Source organism: Grammomys surdaster, unplaced genomic scaffold, assembly GCF_004785775.1.
Source record: "Grammomys surdaster isolate TR1022 unplaced genomic scaffold, NIH_TR_1.0 65, whole genome shotgun sequence".
Lineage (NCBI taxonomy): Eukaryota > Metazoa > Chordata > Mammalia > Rodentia > Muridae > Grammomys > Grammomys surdaster.
In genome coordinates this window covers 2,407,598-2,427,758 of record NW_021604567.1, presented here as the reverse complement: position 1 = coordinate 2,427,758, position 20,161 = coordinate 2,407,598, and the positions used below count along the sequence as shown (strand labels likewise).

Genomic DNA, 20,161 nt, shown 5'->3' with positions numbered 1-20,161 from the left:
AGCTACACAACCAATACCACACAATCAATGCTATACAACCAACACTATACAACCAACACTACACAACCAAGTGCTGCACACTGGCATTTTCATCTCTGATTGGTTTCACTGTGATAAAATTAATGGCATATTAAGCTGGTTCACTGTATCAGATGGGAGAAGAGATTAAGGACAAGAATTGAGGACACTCTCTGTGATGGTTTGAATATGCTTGGCCCAGGGAGTGGCACTATTTGGAGGTGTGGCCTTGTTGGAGTAGGTGTGTCACTCTGGGTGTGGGCTATAAAGATGCACTTCCTAGCTGTCTGGAAGTCAGTATTCTGCTAGCAGCTTTCAGATGAAGATGTAGAACTCTCAGCTCCGCCCACCCCATGCCTGCTGGATGCTGCCATGCTTCCCCCTAGATGATGCTCTACTGAACCTGTAAGCCAGCCCTAATTAAATGTTGTCCTTTATAAGACTTGCCTTGTCACGGTGTCTGTTCACAGCAGTAACACCCTAGCTAAGACACTCTCCCTCTTACATCTGCCAGGTCACTTCCTCCTGTATCATTCAGGTGTCACTGTGCAACACTTCCATTGTGACTCACTGCTTTTCCTTCTTCACAGTCCGTGCCGTGACAGGTAAGGATCACACCAATTGTTGTCTTTTCTACCATTTGTTTGGAGCTCTCTAAGCTCCTTGTCTGAAATTTCACTTTCTCCTCTTAAACACAAATCTGTAGGACCATGAAAGGCAGTGTGGTTTCTGGTTGATCTAAGGTTGGAAACCCTGGTGACCCTGAGAGACAGCAGGCATTTTGCCTGGTTCCTGGACACTAGACTCCTGACAGGAGGCCGCAGCCCTCCACAGAATGGCTGACCACTTTCCACCCACTTCTCCATTTGGAGGAAGTCACCTATAATGAACCAGCACGCCTGAGTGGCTCTCACTGAGAACGTTTCTGATCACACAGACTCCGCTGTGTGTTCTGGATCGAGATCTGGGAATGTACCTGACAGGGTTGACTTGGAAACCATTCCATGTACACACTGGCACAGACAAATGGTTTTTCAAAATAAATGTGACATTAGAAATGATTATTATCTTAGAAAAGAAAGTTTAATAAATCTAGCCACAAACAAAATAAGTTGCCAGTCTGGGGGATAAATGGTAGAAATGTCATAAATTCTTAACCTCTGTCATTCTTGGCTGCTGAGAAATCATATTTAATGGGACTGGTGGGAATTTGATTTCTTTCAATATTAAAAATATATATAACGGTAATGAAGAGCCAATCTTCTAGTTTGTCGTTATCAGTCTAAAATTGTAAGTTCATCTCTCAAAAGCTACTAGTTTAGTTATTAATCATCAGTTAACCAACTGCAAAAATTTTCTGTGTCTTTCAACATTTAGATGCCTATGCAAAGATCAATATATGAATCATGACCAAGATTCCATCTAAGAAGTGCCTTCTGTCATCTAAGAACGACAGTGGCCAGCGGCTCCATTCCCAGAACCAAAGTGTCTTGTGGCCAATATACAAAGTCCATGAGCTTCCTATGGTACCAATTGGGTCTCTTTCATGTCTATGAAAGTGTGTATGGAGGTCACCTAGGTCACACACTTCTCCTTATGGGATGAGGAAGCGAGTCCCCAGAGGTTAAGCCAGTTGACTAGGTCACCGACATCATGACGGTGGCAGAGCCAATATTGAGGGACCAGTCTTCCCTGACCCTTACCCAGAGCTTGTGCCACCAGACCTCCCGACCCTGGCAGAGAAAGCATTTCCTGATGACAACAGAGGGCAGTCAAGTGACTCTAAGTGGCCTGACTTGATGGAATCTTACCCTTTGCCATCTCTGTCCATCTGGGTGTTCATATAGATCAGACTTTCAAGACTCTGGGCTCTGGAAACAAAAAGAATTGCAATAAAAAGCCGTGAGACTGTGTGGTATCTTGAAAGGTCAGCTATAATAAACATTTTCTATGAATTGCTCATTTTCTGTCATTGAACGGAAGAACAGAGATCATCCCCGGGCAATTATGTCTGAACCAAATGTGCAATGCCATGAAAGCTTGCCCATCTGCTAGAGTGCTGGCCTGCCAGAGGCTGTGGCTCCCTTCCCACCACTGTCACCATCTGAAGGAGCAGAGCAGACAGTCTGGGACACATGTTATCCAGAGCAACAGGCTCACTTACCTTTTGTCCATCTGCTGTGCCTTCAGGTTTGCTCGGAAGAGGCCATCGAGACCTTGATTTCTTTAAATATATGGATTTAAAAAGATCTCATCAGTAATAATGACAGATGCTTAACTATAAAAAGCATACACCAGTTTACATGTGAAATAGAAGCTGCCTGGCACAGATGAGCTATAGTTCTGGAAATTTCTTTTCTCCACATGGGTGTTTTCCTGAACTCCAATTTAAATTACAGTAGGCCTGAGAGAAAAAGCAGCCAACGAGAGAAGCCGGGATGCGCAGGAAGACTGCCGATCCACTGCTTGGATGCATGACGTGTTTCCTTTTTATTTTATTTTGTAAATTGTTTTAAATGTAAACAATTTTGGTTTTGTGTGTCTTTATGTGTCGGGGTGTTCTGTCTCCCTGCATGTCTGTGTATCATATGCACCCCTTAGTTGCTGTAAAGATCAGAAGCCATGATATGAGTGCTAGGAACCAAACCCAGGTCCTTTGAATGAACAACAAGTGCTCTTGACCACTGAGCCATTTCCACAGACCCTGTCTTCGTTCTTTATGTTACTGAGATTAAAATACGATCACACATCATTTTCATTTTACTCTCTGCAATCCCTCCCATCCACACCTCTCCCGACTCCTGTCTTGGATTCATGAATTTTTTCTCAGATTCATCTTGTTTTCTTTCATTGCTGATTATATATATATATAATTTATAGAGCTATCTATGATGCAAGATCACTATGTTTCAAGATCTCCTGAAAATGCCCCACCACACTGGCTTCACATCCCTGTGTCACTCCTCAATTGATGCTGAGGTGCTGCTGGTCAGACATTTTCTGTTGTCCCCCTGGTCGCTTCTCTGCTTGTGCTTTCTGGGGTTGGTCACATCCATTGACCCACACACGTCTCTGTGACTCCTGATCTAAAACCTCCTGCTGCTAAAGATGAGGAACCTGCAGAGCAGCAAATATAGGCGACTCGCTAGTTTCAAAACAGCAAGAACCGTAATTCATAGCCTTAGAGCCAGGAAACCAGTGGACATGTCCCCCTTTGTTCCTTTGCATTGGTATCTGACGACCTTTCTATCTCTGTCATTCATTTGTCTGTCCTAGAATATTTTGTTTTGCAAGTGATTCAAAACTGGCGGATAATAACAAGGAAAAGGTATTAGTGAGGCTTGAAGTGGTTAACCTTAAAATATTCAGTAATCAAGTAAAATTATATATATATATATATATATCAGAAACTGTAGTATGTGTATAAACATACAACTACCTTAAATTTCATGGAACATGAAAATCAAAGATACTTAGATATTAGTACTTTTAGACATTCATATTTGTTCCATTGTTTCCGCAATCTTTTTAATCCCAGATTGGTGAGATATTAATGACAAGTCAGAGAAGTCCATCCTCCTACTCTAAAACCAGAAAGTTGTTTTTAATTCTGAAAAGATGATGCAAGAAGTCACAGTGTTCAATTTAGTAATGAAATGAGCAGTGGGCCTTTTTAAACCTCACCTGTTCAAGCTTTTGTTCATCCTGATGAGATTATCCAACTCTTCACTTTGGGAAGAGAAAACAGAATCTAATATTAGTTAGAAAGCATTCCCAGAGTCAATCTGCAGATCCACCTTAATATAACTGCGAGTGCTCAGAAATAGAACCCGTGCCCCACGTTAATTATCTGTGAAACTACTCATCCTTCAAGGTGCTCCTGACAGCGGGCTGAGAAGCCTTTCCTGCCCCATCAGCTGGAGTCTCCCCAGGTTGGATCTCTTGCAGCATGTGGGGTTTTGCTCTGATTTGTGAGACTCTACTACACTATATATTATAACAATAGCAATTGTCTGCTTGCTGAGTGTTGTTTCCTTTCCATATCCACTACTTAAAATTCAGAACTGCATCCTATAACGCATCCCGCCGATCTTTAACGCATTGCCTTTAGGTAGCTGTTTAGTACTCATTTTTAACTCAATCAACAAGTACAGGTCCACTGGCTAATTATAGATTCTATTCTCTCACAACATAGCTTCACAGAAAGTAGCTATTTCTCCAAGTCTACTACAAGCTCATAACAGATCAAGTAAACTTGCAAGCCTGCTTCCATATTTGAGAATTGCGAAGCCTCTTTCTGGCAGCTATCTCAGAAGTGACCTATTTAATTTAAGCTTATGGGTTAGTGACTTTCTCTTAAACCACGGGCTCAGCTTTCCTCCCCAAGCGGGGATCCTGGGTAGGATGCTCCTAAGAGCGTCCTATTGCTTCCTCTCATGTGCTCCCCATGGTATGCCTTCTCCCAGATTCTCTTTCTTCCTTCCTTTCCTCTCTGTCTTCCTCATTCACTGGTTCCGTCCACACATCTTGGTTCTCTCTTCTTGATGCTGTAAGTCATATGTGTGTCCAGATTTTTTAATGTTCTTCTTGAGTCATCTCTGGTGTTGACCAGGAGACCAGCATTTACACCCTCAAGCTTCTAAGGCTGCAACATGTACGCTGCCGTCTAACGAACTCTACAACTCATTGGCGACCTGAATGAATTTCTGCAGCTCATGTTGAAACAATTGCCCCATAGGTAAAATAGTAAAAATAATCATCTTTTAAAGGAACCAATAAGTTAATGTACAGTTCTGAGCATAATGCCTAAGACGTCATAAATTCTCACCTAATCTTTGCCATTATAATAAATAGCTCTTGTCAATATTTTTCATGGAACACATGCTTGCTATATTTACCCTTTGAATTGAATTTATTGACAATAAGGTACTGCCTCAGCTTCAGAGAGAAATAGTGGATGAGTCTGTTCTGTGCGGTGAAGAGGCCAGGTGAACCACTATTTCCAGAAGAACTGTCTAGGCCAGCCCTCTCAGAAACCCTCAACGAGCTCAGTTCATCTCTAATACATAGATGACTCATTTAAAGAAACATTATACGTTTAATGATAAAACTGAAAGTTGAGAATAAACACTGAAATGTTTTCAGAACAGTTTCTGGCCCTGACTGAAAAGGAAAAAGAATAATGTTCTACTCTAATGGGAAAAAAAAACTGCCAACATGGTGTACTGTTACTGTTACTTGCTTAAAATGCTACCTGATATGCAGAGGCTGGATGAAAATTGATTTCCGCCCCAAGGGAAAAAGCAACTGCAAGAATCCTGTACCTTTTAATCCCAGGCCTTTGGCATAAGCCACAATGAAGAGATTCTTCAGGATTCTAGTTCCCTGTTGTTTATCACAAGAAAATTAGCATAAACCACGAGAAAGATGCTCTGTGCTAAATTAAACACCAGGGAGTCAGCGTTCTGAACAAAGAACCTGAGCTTTCAAAATGTCTGCAAATTGATAAAAAAGCTTTAGATATTAAGTTTCATCGTTGTCTGTGCAACAAATTAAATGCCTCGAATCAGATAGCAATGGCTCTCTATTCTACAAAGGGCAGCTGGGAGAGTGAAGCTCTTTCTATTCCCTTTGGAAGCCCAGAAAACATTGCTGTGGTCCATGTGAACGCAGCAACTCTCTCTGACGCATGTTTGTCTCCCTGAGCTGTGTGCCTGTGGCTGGGGATCAGGGGCAGGGAAGCCAGCCAACTTCTGCTCGCTGTGTGGAGTGACTCACATCATGATGTCACTGCTCCTCAACCTCGCTCACATGGCTGGCCTTCAACCATCCCAATCTCTAACAAAACTTGTTCTCCTGTTATTAAAAACAAAACATTGACCTGAGCATGGCTGGACAAACCTGTGATCCTAGATACTCAGAAAGTTAAGGTGAAAAAGGATCTCACAAGTGCATGCCCTGCTTGTGCTACAGAGTTCAAGTCACTCTGGTTTGAAACAACAAATGGAAAAAGAAGTTGAGGAAATCTCCATGACATATCACTTTCTAGTCATGTATAAGGCCTAGGCTTAAGCCCCAGTACTGAAGAGCATACTTAAATTCATAATATCAGAAATACAGGATCTTACATGGGAGAAAAATCAAACTTGAACATGAAACATGAAGATCCTCTCTAGTCTCCTTCTAAGTCAAAGCCTCTATTAACTGCACAGAAAACTGAGTTGTTTTCCCATCTGGTCAAGTCGTGGTATTTGTTGACAGAGGGTCTCACTCTGTACTCCACACTGGTCTTCTTTCTGAGCCTCCCAAGTGTTGGCATTGAAGGTGTGCGCAGCTCGTCCAGACTTTTTTGTGTTTGTTTTTTGTTTTGTTTTTGGGGAGATACATTCTTGTAAATTCTTATCATCGCTTAATTACATTAAACAAGAAAAAGCCTCTCAGGTTTGGGGTTAAAACAATGGTCTATTTGTATCCAGGATTTTGACATATTACTCCTTTGGACAAAGCTGCCTATCAACGCGTTAATGATCTCCGGTGACTAAAACAAAATCTCTTCCCTGAAGATGATGGTGTAAGGGATGAGGATGAGATCAAGGAGAAGACGGCACGTTTCTACAGAATACAACAGCAAGTGCAGTTCGGCCCTGTGCGGTAATGATGTCTGTGCTCTAGTCGCTGAGGCAGGAAGGGTGGCACTCACTGGGTCACACAAGGAAGGCTTCACAGGGCAGGGGATTTGTGACCTGGATTTTGAAAAATGGTAGATGGACACGGTGGCACCAGGACTGATAAAGATCGCTGTATGGAAGGAATGGCAAAATCCCAGCATGCCTAGACGTTGTAGAAAGAGGTCTGTGCTGGTGTAGAATATGGGATAAGTATGTGGGTGAAGTCGGAAATGATTCTGGAATTGAATTGTTCTTGATCTAGGTTAGCAAACAGCCGTATGTAACTATAGCATGTATTTACACGTGGGAGCCATGACAGGTATTTACAGAAAACTACGCGGCATCCAGTGTCTTAAATAAGGCTGAAGAGAGGCTAGAGGTCGAGCCTGCAGGGATGGAAAGACAGAAGCAGAATACAGCTCATCTGTGAAGAAAGGTATGTGTGGTCCTCTGATATTTGAAATGGAGGTGCTAAGGGCAAAAATCAGTGGATGTCTAGGCTAGCGATGAAAACACAGAACTGGAGGTATGGTTGAGATCTGAGATCACTCAGAAGAGTAGGCTCAGAGGAAGATGAGGATGTCAGAACCAGCCACTCTGTGTACGTACTTACAGAGAGACACCGAGAGGTTTTTCTTCTTAGTCATAGATATCAAACAGCACTGGGTATTGACTCATACTTAGAAATAACAGAGGCACAGACTAGCTTTTAGATCACAAAGAAGAGGAGAAAAGCCTAGGCTTGGATCTCTCAAACCTTACCCCTTGTCAGTTTTCTGAAGTGCAGCCGCCACCCTGATGATGTCATCGAGATCCTCAGTCCTTCAGTGAACAGAAAGAAAAGCAGGTCAATGGACTGAAGCTCAACGGCTCGGCTAAACTTGTTAGAATTCCTGGTGAAGGACAGGAGGGTCCGTATTTAGGAATGATGAGTTTAATAGGCTCACAAGTTGGTCCCATTGTCTCCACTCATGGTACACAGACACTAGCATCCTACATTACCACCGAGGGCTCCATGTGTGGTACACACAGACACTAGCATCCTTCATTACCACCGAGGGCTCCCTGTATGGTGCACACAGAGACTAGCATCTTTCACTACCACTGAGTACCATCAGTGGCCTGGACCACTGGACTCTCACAGAAGATGCCTGGACATCACATGCCACATGCAGCACAATGTGAGAGGTGGCAAGCTTTATAAAACTTGTAAGTGCAAGGAAGTCATACTCCCTCCAAGTGTAAGGTATGAGTGTCATCTGTGCCTCCACCTGGGACTCAGAAGAGTCAAAAGGATGACACAAAACAAATCTGATTCTTGGGAATAGCTCAACCATTTTTTTGCACTGAAAGTTGGCTTATTATATGAAACGATAAAACTACAAAATACCAAAGTTATAATTTTTTCAGTTTTTTTTTTTAAAGAAAAACAGTTTCTGGGCTGGAGAAACGGCTCAGCTGTTAAAGGCTAGACAACAACAATAAAACGATTTCTTACATTTTTTTAGACCATGATGTAATGGCATCATTTCCCCCTCTTTCCCTCCCCCAAACCATCCCATATTACCGCCCACCACGCACACGCTTTTTCAAACTCATGATTTTTTTTCATTAATTGTACATTAAGCACAAACTACTCAGTCTTTATAATGTCACTTGCATGCATGTTTTCAAGGTTGACCATTTGGATAACCAGTTAGAATGCTCTTCCCTACGGAAGAGAATTTCTCCTATATTTAGCATTCCCTATGTATCCCTGACTGTCCTGGAACTCACTGTGTTTACCAGAATAGCATCGAATGTGCAATAATCCTCTTGCTCCTGCTTCCTAAGGGCTGGAATTACAGGCCTGTGCCACCATGCATGGCTTTAAAAAGTATTTCTAAAAGCTATTATTTTTCCTAAATAATAAAGAAGAAACACCAACGAACATACCCATAATGAAGGCTCAACTAGGTAGGTTGTGGAAAACAGGTGTGAATCAGGACCATGGTGGGAAGAAAAGATACTTGGGAAATGCTTCCTTCCCCCAGATGAATCAGCAGGATGTGTGAACCTGTCCTGATGCTGCAGGCGAGGCTGGGTATGACTTCCACAGCCGGAACCAATGGAAAACTTTTGTATTACAAGTTCAACTAAGCAAAGATACTACAGCGGTAGTGTTCTATTTCTTGAGGCAATTACAGGAAACACAGAGATAAGCAAGCTTCCTCCCTTCAAGGGTTTCATCTCATCCCGTCCTTATGTTCAGACAATTCTGGATTTGCGATGTAAATCTTGTGACATATTTAAAGAGCAAGAACCTACAAAAACGTGTGTTACCTAGGCATGGTGCCTCACTTTAATACCAGCACTCTGGAGGCAGAGACAAGTGGATCGCTGTAAAACTGATACTAGCCTTTTGTATATAGCAAGTTCTAGGCCACCTAGGGCTACATAGTGAAACCTTGTCTCAAAAACAAACAAATAACAGGTCACTCATTAGCTAAAGTTGGCAAGAAGACTGATACTATTTAATTTATTATCTCAAAGCACTCCAACAAAGCACGCTTTAGCATTGACAGTTATACACATGTAGACAGAGAGGTTTGTACCTTATATTTCTTTCAGCATGTCTATAGGTTTCTCCACACGCCCCTGCTGTAGCTGTGTGTATCTGCCTAGATTTTAAAAATAATGCCTGTTAGGTGAGAAACTCCTCCATGTTAAATTTCGATGTATGAGATGACATCTGTGTTCAGAAATATAGATTATATTATTTGACAAAAATTTAACCTTAGTTCTTTGTATTGGCTAAAATTCAATCACTCCCCCTTTATGAAGGTCTAAAAAGTACAAGGTGCAAATTTTAGAATATCAACTTCTTTTCATATGTTTTAAACCACAAGGTACATTTAGTCATATCTGATCTAGACATTGTTCATTTTATTTCCATTCATCAAGGTATTTTGTCCTTACCTCTATCAGATAATGATGTACCATTTCAATTATAGAGAATAAATTTTTGTTGTTAGGCACCAATATAATATTTTTTTCTTAGAGACTTATTTAGTGTACATACTTCCAAGAAATGCATTTGCTCAGGTAAGACAAGAAATTAGTCTACATTTCCAATAGTTCTACCATACCAAGAAGGGCCGTGTTGGAGTGGCAGCCAGGAACAGTACAGTGCTAGGTTGTTAGAATTTATGAGACCTCGCTCTTTCCTCAGACTGTGGTTGACCTACTTAGACATCTTGCTTATTCTCACAAGCTATATTCAACCATTTTCTGTCCTCCCGAGGACATGTGTTAATTACATAGAAAACACTTCCCTTTCATATCTGTTCATTAAAATCACCATGCTGTGATTAAAGCAATCAGGATTTTTAAAACAGGCAAGTTGTCCCAATTTTATTTTTTGGATCATTAGTGGAGGAAAGAAATGAGAATAGTAAACACGGATTTGACCAATTCCTGTAGATTTTAGCTTTTTCTGAACGTAAACCTGCTCAGCCCTCTAGTGTCAGTGGTTTTAGATTAGAATTTAGGTGGTACAAGGGCAGCTTATTGCAGTTTCTTTTTAAAAAATCTCTTCTAATTATGGCTTAATTGCCTAATATGGTAAGACTGAGAGGACCAATCAGGTAAGACAGGAAGCTTGAGATGTTGCTCTTATGAGATAATTATCATCATTGCAGAAATGAAAAGTTATAGAACTAATCCATAGCATTAATTAGTTCAGTGAAAAACTATTCTCCTGACTCATTAAAGCAATATCCTAAGGACAAAATTTCAGAGATCTGGGGGATCTTCTGGGTAGAAGTTCAGCTCTGGAGTTTTACCCCCTAAGGATGAACACACAGTACCACACACCCCTGTTCCCCTTGGTCAGGCTTTCTAGCAGGCCATCCTCGTTTTAAAAAATGTTTTTATAATTGTGACTTATGGATAATAGTTCTGCATTTACATGATAATAGTCCTGTGTCTTACATGCTGTCAAAAAATCCCCCTCAAGAGGCAACAATACAAAAGAAATAAAAGTCGGCATTCAAGCAGGTCAGGCATCTCTGTCTCCACTGAGACACTGCGATTTAATTTCTCAATGCTAATGAGAAAAGCAGGACATCCATCCTGAAAAATGGTTCAAGGGACACACAGCAAGAGTATCAGGCTTCTGTATTGGCTTCTAAGTATTAATTATAAAGTTCCAGAGGTTCAAAGTAGAAAAGAAGGCATGTTTTTCTTGACTTGGAGATAAGTTATTTGGAATAGTCTTAAAAGTTTTTGATAGTTTTGAAATAAATAAAAAATATTTTAGTTTAAAAAAATTTAATGTGGTTTACATTTAATAGAAATAAAATATATATACAATATATATGCATTTATATCAAGTGCTAAGTTATAAGAAACCTTCACATAACACTTCCAGTTCTATTTGTTCACGACTATTTCAAAGGTATAGTTCCATAAGACAGATAATAGCCATCACTATTCTAAAGCAAAAGTAATTACACATGTGTATTTATAGAGTTATAAGTCCTGTGAGTCTCACATTAGTGAACACACACAGAAAGTATGGCCATGCTTTCCACAACGCTGGTCACAATTTTTTTCTCTCATTTCTCTTCAACATCCTGGAAAGACATTCACAAGGGCAAGTTCTTACCTATTATTCCGCCTCAGTTGTTTAGGAGAAGCAATGGGAGAACAGGGCTTTGGAGGTAGTGGAGGGTGAAGAGCCGGGTCCCTTTGTAAAAGTAAACAGCAGCTCATTAAACTATGGAAACGGTGTGCATTGTAATGTCTATTAATCAACCCATCTATCATAAGAATATCTCTAAACTCATAACCCCACGTGTGGGGAACCTGATAGTCACAAGTCACAGAGCACAAACTCTAGAGAAGCTGCTTAGTTTGAATGTCGATGTTTTAAAGGCCCATTCACCTGGGCTTTGGGGACGCTTAAGGTCTGGAACTACAGTTGGAACTACAACATGCCCTTTAGTCGGTTCAGCACGTTGCTAGTACGTTTAGCCAGATGCAGCACTTTGAGCCATCACATGAGTACCGTAAATGGCTCCCTGGTATTACATATAAGCTTCTTTAGGGATGATGCCAACTTACAGGACGCTGTAGAAACAGCAAGAAGGTTTCTCACATTTTAGATCTCAAAGAAGAGTTGGTTTGGGGATTTGTAACTAATTCTTGACTTAAATACTATCAGCACATGACACCTCAGTGCTGGCAAAACATGAACTATGACATTAGCCAACTTTCAATGCGGCGCCAAAGTCAGCCCTGAAAGGCCACATGATTGAGTGACAAGGGAACTGGAAATGGGCAAGTATGTTTAACTGGGAATAAAGTCAGCTCTTCCTGAAGTCATGTGACTCTCAGGATTCCCCACCTTCCACCACTGCCACCTTAGTGTTTCTCTTCTCAGTTGTCCTAACGCTAAGCTCTGTACCTAAAGAAAAGCGCCTCACAGTCTGATCCCATAATCCTTTGCGGCCTGCTGAGTAGCTATGCACTCAGGATAAGGCTACCTGCAAAGGCAGCTCAGCTCCGAGGCAACCTTATCCTACTTCTTCATCTGTAGTAAGTTCTCTAACGGGGTTGGTGGGGATTTCCAGGACTGAATGAGATCATAGTTTTAGTCAGCAAACATCACTTGGTAGTCTTCTGTGTGTGATGCACTCTATGAGGTAGATAATACATTTTGTTTCCAAATGGCTTTAAATATACAAATAAGTGATGTTGTACAAGAAAGAAAGAAAGAAAGAAAGAAAGAAAGAAAGAAAGAAAGAAAGAAAGAAAGAAAGAAAGAAAGAGAGAGAGAAAGAAAGAAAGAAAAGATGGAAGGAAGGAAGGAAGGAAGGAAGGAAGGAAGGAAGGAAGAAAGAAAGAAAGAAAGAACAGATGGAAGGAAGGAAGGAAGGAAGGAAGGAAGGAAGGAAGGAAGAAAAGAGGGAGGGAGGGAGGGAGGGAGGGAAGGAGGGAAGGAGGGAGGAAAAAGAAAGACCAGAGTAAAGACATAGCATAAAAGGGATAGAGACTCTTAGTTTATGAGCATGGCCCCGGGAAAACCTCTGTGTAAGGCAACATTAGATCTGACACTTGCAGGAAGTGATAAATACCCTGAGGAAAGCCGGAACACCAGCTTAAAGATGACATTTGACACTTGAAACTTTATGAGGTAAGCAAAGAAATTACTGTAAAGAGAGACAGACTGGGAGCCAAGGATTCTGGCCTCACAGCCCATGGTATTTAAGGGTCAAACATAGGAGAAGTTTGAGCAAAGGAGCCCAGGGGAGAGTGGTCGAGGAAAAGAAGATAAAAGTGAGGAGGTAGTGTCTTGGAAACCATCTGAGCAAAGCCTTGCCCAGCCTGACAAACAAACCAAGGAAGACAAGGACTGTGAAGTTAGCATGGCTTTGGCCATGTATATGTATGTATATGTGTATGTATATATGTTTATGATGTATATGAATATATGTATGTGTGTGTATATGTATTTATGTATCATAGTTATACGTAGAAGTCAGGGCATTGGTAACCCTGACAGAAACAGTTCTGACAGAACACTGAGTATTTGGAGGTGGGGCTGTATACACTATACGAAAAGATTTAGGAGAAAATGTGAAAGAAGGAAGAATTAAAGTCGACGTTTTATAGGAAGGTCCAAGGTACAAGAACACATGACTGTGTGTGTGTATGTGTATGTGTGCATGTGTGAGCATGTGTGTATGTGTGTGTGCATGTGTGTGTGTGCATATGTGTGTGTGCACGTGTGTACATGTGTGTGTGTATGTGTGTGTGTGCATGTGTGTGTGTGTGTGTGCCTCTGTATGTGTGCTCTTTGTTGGAAACACAGACTCACTTACTACATCAAAAGGAACAGAGGAAATCAGAATTGCTGAGTCACCTCAGTTGATTTGAGGCAGAGAAAGTTGTCTTTTGTCTATTTCTATTATCTAAGAAAAAAAATGAAAATCAAAGCCATCGATTCAAAGTGAGGAGAGCAAGCCAGGGCTGGAGAGGGAGCGAGACAGGGTAGCATAGGAAACCCTTCCCTGAGAGAGCAGGGAAATGAGCAGACCCAGGTAACGGCATGCTATTTTAAGAGATTATTGTATGTCAGGAACTCTTCTAAGGGCTTCTTGTTGATTAACTCAATCAATCCTTACTATAAACCCAGAGTCAAGTATTACATTTTTCTTCCCATTATACAGATGAAAAGACTGAACCAGAAACAGTGAAAGTAAATAAATTATGCAAATGGCCAAGTGGGGAATCTGAGCAAGGAGGTTTGGCTCCACACACCCCCTCCTGCTGCTTCTCAGGAGATCCTGGACACCTGCAGTGGTACAGTAAGGCGTTAGAAGATGGCTTCATTTTTGAACATAGCTTTCTCCATATTCTGAGAGGTGGAAGGTTAAGGAGGGAGAAGTTAGAATCAAAAGGGAGGAGAAACAGGACCAAACAAGATGGCAGCCTTTCTCAATCCCTGTGATATGTAGGCTCAGGGGAAAGTCCTCATTTATAGAGAAGTGGAGGTGCCAGTCACTGAGAGGATGAGTAATGGCAGAGCAAGGATGGGGAGTTTGGTGATAATGGATGCTCGCCAGAGAGGAAGGATTTGATGCAGGATGATACCAGCTGGGGTGAGACCAGGGATAAGAATCCGTGATGACGGTCCAAGTTGTTGGAAGTGACCTGACTGGATTTCTTATGGAGTTAACGGACACGTGCCTAGAGGACATGGTAGATTTTTACTGAGGCTCTTGGGGTACACAAGGCTCAAGAGTTTCCTGGCTTTTGGTTCTGTACCAGTGAACAGGAGCTACTAGAACAGTTTGCAAGGAAATACTCTCCCCATCTTGATTTAGTGTCCATTTCTACATGCTGGGATCATTCCATTTACATTGACACCAGCATCTTTTCTCAAAAAAAAAAAATATTCATGTGTTGGGTACATACAGCAACTGACAACTGGTAATGTGTCAGTGAGGATTTGCTGATCAAACCCTTTCCTTCCAGAAGTAGATAAAAGATATGGAAGGATCAATTCCAGGTAAGACTAGGACTGCACAGGGCGCTGGGTATGGAGACAGGCAGGAGAGTAGTAACCGCATAGACAGGACAGTTAACGGAGACACGAGTCTAGTCAAGCTTTGTTATACCAGATCCGAATCAGCAGAATCTGAGATTTCTTCTATCTTAGAATGGCTGATGCTTCAAAGAATAAATACTTGCTGAGTGAGTTTGGGAGGTAGACGTTGGCAGAGAAAAAGTAGATCTGAGATGGTGGAGTTGAAAAGCCAAGATCTGAGGTGGATATGGGGCCGTGAAAGCTAAGAACAATGGAGCATGCACACCGGGTGGTAGGTTTGCACCCTGCTGGGTCAGCTGCAGGGCAATGCCCTGCGTGCTTCACTTCATCTCAGAGGAGCTTCCATTTGCATCTTTGCCTTGACAGCCACAGATGACAGAACCCAAGCCTGGGATGAGGGGAGGATGAGAAAAGTCATTCACACCGTGCCAAGAGCATGATGTGATCCAAGCAGGGGGATTAAAAATGAAAGCCGGGCAGGAAGCGGTGGCCTGGAGTGTTGTGAAGGGAAGGAAACAAAGGACATTTATTGGAGTGATCTTAATTGAATTCTGCTTCGAGACCTGGTGTTTGAGCTTAGATAGCCCCCACTCTGTCCCCTGCCCTTCCGGGCACCCTAAAAGCTTTCACAAGATCCACGTCAGTGGATTTAACTGTAAAGAGTTACTTCAAGGACTACAAAGGCAGTTTTCAAGAGAAACGCGTGTAAACTTTCAGACTATAACACAAAGACCAGATTGAGGTGGGAGGGAACCTCCCGTAGAAAGAGCAGTTTGTTTATGTTGCCGGTTTTTCAGATCGCTTCTGGTCCTCCTGTTGTTCTGGGGCAACGCCCTTGGCTCCTGGACTTGAATTCCAGTCTGAGTCGGAGGTCATTTCTCTTACTGCAGCACAGCCCTGGGTTCCATCCCGTACAACCGACGCACACATTTGTGATCTTGGCTCACACAGTTCATCCTGCGTCTTTCTTGTTTCGCTGAGATAGAATTTCTATTCCAGCATCGGCAAAGGAGCTTGTATGAACCAAGAAGTGAGCTCTCAGCTCTTCCTGTCACCCGACTGCTGCTACGTCACCTGACTGCTGCTACGTCACCCTGCCCCGAGGGACTCTCATTCCCCTGAAACCATAAGCTTAAATATCTTCTTGCTTCTATAAGTTGCCTAGGTCGTGGGTCTTCTATCACAAAGATGAGAAGGTCATTAATACAATCACCTTATCGGTTTAGGAATCTTAAGGGGGGGGGGGCAAACTGCAATTCCAAATGTTGAAATCCTCAAATTTCAAAATCTCTAATGTCTACACTCCTTAAAGTCCAAAATCTGAAATATAATTCTAGATAAATAAAATTAAAAATGTTTTAGGAGTGAGTGTGTATCGGCATTGGCAGGCTCTCATTTGCATAACGCTATTAGTTCCATAAGCATGACATGTGGGTGCATTTTTTCCCTCTGAGGGTTAGGAAGTTCTGTGCGCTTCCTCATACCACAGGGCCACGAGCACCTCAACCAAGGTTTTTGGTACAGAGCTTCTGATGTAATCACATGCTTCTTTTCTCTTTACCACACTACATCTCATCAAGTGTTTTAAATGCAAATTTAGTTTTCAAAGGCTGCTAAGTCAGTCCTCATGGTCCATCCTACACTCCAAGCCCTCAGGAGGCTAACTAGGAGGCTTTCAAGTTCAAAGCCAGAGAAGCAGCCACGATCAGCTCAACGAGAACTCGTCCCCGCAGCTGCCCACATTTTAGTGTTAGGATACCAGTGTATGGGGGGGTCACTTTACTAAATCCTGAGCAGGGATTTAGCTCCAGGCCAGCTTTTAGACTACTTTGTATAAGCATGGAAAGTATGCTAGCTCTTCTTGGATCTCGGGTTCTTTACCTAAGAGACAGGCTGGTCTAGATAGTCATTCAAGAAGACAGAGACTGCAGAGAATTCTCCATCCCTAGAGATCCTGGCTACTTTTTTTTTTTTTAATAGACCAAGTAACTTGACATTGGAGTACTGGGCTTTTTCAAATGTATCTGGATACTGTGATGCCTAATCAAATTTAACCTTAGAATCAAACTACAACTGAAGTCCACAACAGTCAGTTCTCTAGAATAGATGTGGTTTGATTGGCTCAGGTTATGGCAATGAGTGATCTAGACCCTTCTGGTAATGGGGTCTAGAGTAAAAAGGCCAACAAATCATAAAGTGTGGGCCTTCTTGAGTTCCCATAAGGCTGAATTAGTAAGAAAAGAATTAGCCTAATGTCTTAGTTTGCTCTGGTACCTTCTCTCACAGTATGCTCTGCTCTCTCAGACACTCTCAGGATAAGATCTTCACTGGGCCCTGAACAAATGAGGCTTCCTGATCAGGGATTTAATTTCCAAAACTATGATATATATACATTTATAAGAACATATCTTCAAACTTGTTTTTGCTTTAGCAACAGAAAAGACAGAAACTAATATAGATGGTCAATAGACCCAAGGAGACACAACTTCTAAAATACTGGTTCAGACATACTAGTTTTAAGTCCTTAGGTAGTTTTTGCAAAGAGGTAACAATCATCATCATCATTATCATCCAGGAATTACCAGGTGAGGTGGAAAATACATCATCACTTAGATGGTGTCTGCTCAAATGGATCTACTCAGAATGGATCATAGACCTATATGTAAAACATGAAACTAAAGGATATTTAGAAGAAATGCTTTGTGACCACGGGTTAGACCGATAGCTAAGGCATAATTAATTTACCGAAATCTGAAAAATCAGATTTCAGCGTGTTTAAAAAAAAAAAAAAAACTTTTGCTCTAACAAATACATGGTTAAAAGATTAAAACTGTCAGCAACACATTCAAAAAGTTATAAATTATATCTCTGATAAAAAAGGTATGTTTTTTTAAAAACTCTCAAAACTCAGAAATAAGCAAATACAACAGGAAAAAAGCAAAAAGTACATTCCTGAAATGTGTACTTCACAAGAAAAGATGTACATTTGACAAACAGAGATACAGAAGGACACACTGCACAGCTGGTCCCTAGAAAAGCAGGTACCTACACAGTATTGAGATAAAGTACACATTAGAATAGCTTAAAAAGGGTTTCTAAACTGAAAATACTAAACAACAATAAAGAAACGTAGCAAGCAGAGCTCTTATTCTTTGCCAGTGTACATGCAAACGCAACAGATATTTTGACCCAAACCGATGAGGTCCTTACAAAGTTAAGCACATACTTATCACTTGACCTAACACTTGTCGGCATTTGCTTAAGAGAACCGTTTACGTTTGTTCACACAAACCACAGGGACTGTTCAAAGCCATGATGGTTTTTTCCTTCAGTGACTGGATAACTGAACTGTGTTCATCTCTACCATAGAACACTACTCAGCAATAAAAACCGGAAAGGGCACGGAGGGATGGCGCATGCACTGTGTACGTTCAAAGACTACATCACTCGTGAATCTGCTGGGTGATTTTTTTTTTAAGAGTTGAGAGATGAGAAAACAAAAAAGCACACAGCCCCATTCCCCAAGTTCAGACAGTCTTAGGAAAAATGACAGTCATTACAAGCTCCTCCTCCTCCTCTGTCCTTGGAAGACACGTGATGGATACCCCCTCAGCCACACCCAGGCTGAAGCTTTGCTCCTAAGTCCCCTTCCCAAGCTTACTACACAAGGCAAATCCCCCTTGTCTTACTGTTCTCTACCTCTGCTGTATCAGTAGGGAAGAAATCTGAGTTAAGTAACTCTCGCTGTAATTTGAATGACCTAAGAGAGCCATTTAGACGTGCCAGAGCGTTTGTTTGTACTTCGAGAGAACTGTGTAGCATCTCTGAGAGAGTTCAAGACAACACTGCTAAACAGCGAAGCTATTTCACTCTTGTCCAACTTGTCTGTCGTCTATGCTTGATCCAAGGTGATGTTTTGGTAAATGACAAGTCCTAGGTATTCTGACTCGCCCAGGTTTTTCCTCATCTCTGCTTTGGACCGGAAACACCTCTGCTTCTGCAACCACACTGGTCTTTGGCAGACAGAGGAACAATAGGGACCCAAGGGAGGGGTCACAGAAATCAGCAGTGGGCAAAGGACTGGTTTCACTTGTCTGGATGAGTTGCTTAAACCTGCTGTGGGGAGGCCCTGAGGCGGTCCGAGTTCCCCCTGACCCAACAACTGACGAGAAAACAAGTCCTTGTTCAAGGTCAAGGCCTTGCCCTGCTAAACTAGCTTTCTCATTCTACTCAAAAGCCATTTCAATGAAAGGACAAACCTTGACCCAGGTTAATGTGTTAAGTATTTGGGATGTTTAAAGTACGTAGTCTGGACACACAGACATGATTATTTTAAATTATCTATACTCCAGGATGTTACTAAGTGCAGACAACATTAATATTTATAAGAGATGCAAGTTAATATAAAGATCTTTGTTTCGATGAAAATCAAATCTGTTGCTTATTTTGTGTGTGAAGCATCGAACTTTGTAAAGGGTTTGGTACCCAAAGAGTTAACAATGCTGCAGCATAATTAGAAAGGTTACATTTTACCATTTATAGTTGCAGACAGAAAATATAACTACAGTGCAAGGTTGCTATGGCAACTTGCTTCTCAATCAGGATTTTTTTTTCCCTCCCCTAATTCTACCAATCCGCTAACTGGAAGTCAAAACCCATAAAAGAAGAGGTTGTAAGAGAATCAGGGTGTGATGATGTGGAGGTGCATGGGAAATAGTTCTTTTCTCCTTTTGACAGCTACATGTCCACTATCTCACTTTTACCTGACGTTTATTTTCTTCCTTGTGTTTGAAAATGATTCCAGAAGAAAATGTACTGGCTTTATTACTACTAGAAAGAGACAATGGCTTCATTGTTCTTCCTCTCTTGGCATTCTGGCTAGCATTTATGAATATTTATACTGTCCGTTAAGCAAGCGCTTTAATATGGCTTAACAAATGCTTGCTTTGCTTTCTGACATGGCCTCAGTGTGTGGCTCAGGCTGGCCTTGATCTCGTGGGCCTCCTGCGTCCTCCTCCTGTGTCAGGATTGTGATATATTGCCTGGCTAGCAAGGTTGATGAATGAATCTTAGATGAGATCTAACCACTAGACCTCAAAGTCCTCAAAATACATAGAAGCATTTGCATTCATTAAGATGTATTGGTTGGTGCAGAAGGCAGAAGGCAGCTCAGTGATCTCCATCAGCATCACATCCATAGTCTATGTTTTCTGTAGGGCACCTGTCATCTGTTCTCTCATTGGCTCCAGCCTGGCAAATGTCATCACCCTTGCAAAGAAATCACATATGACAATAAGATGGGATAAAGAGGTTTAAAAGCCAAATAAAAGTATAAAGACATGATTAATGATAGTTGGCTTTTGAGTCTCCTGGGGTAGAG

General features: G+C 41.6%; 1 protein-coding gene across 1 annotated transcript in view; it reads right to left on the bottom strand.

The window, feature by feature from the left end:
- Scel (sciellin) overlaps nt 1-20,161 on the bottom strand; it is a 97,571-nt gene that overhangs the window by 39,984 nt on the left and 37,426 nt on the right. The window contains exons 9-14 of the mRNA XM_028771945.1: nt 11,335-11,415; nt 9,281-9,346; nt 7,449-7,508; nt 3,703-3,747; nt 2,183-2,242; nt 1,830-1,889 (exon numbers count right to left, since the gene is read on the bottom strand). Coding sequence (XP_028627778.1) covers nt 1,830-1,889; nt 2,183-2,242; nt 3,703-3,747; nt 7,449-7,508; nt 9,281-9,346; nt 11,335-11,415 — 372 coding nt within the window. The remainder of the gene's footprint in view (nt 1-1,829; nt 1,890-2,182; nt 2,243-3,702; nt 3,748-7,448; nt 7,509-9,280; nt 9,347-11,334; nt 11,416-20,161) is intronic.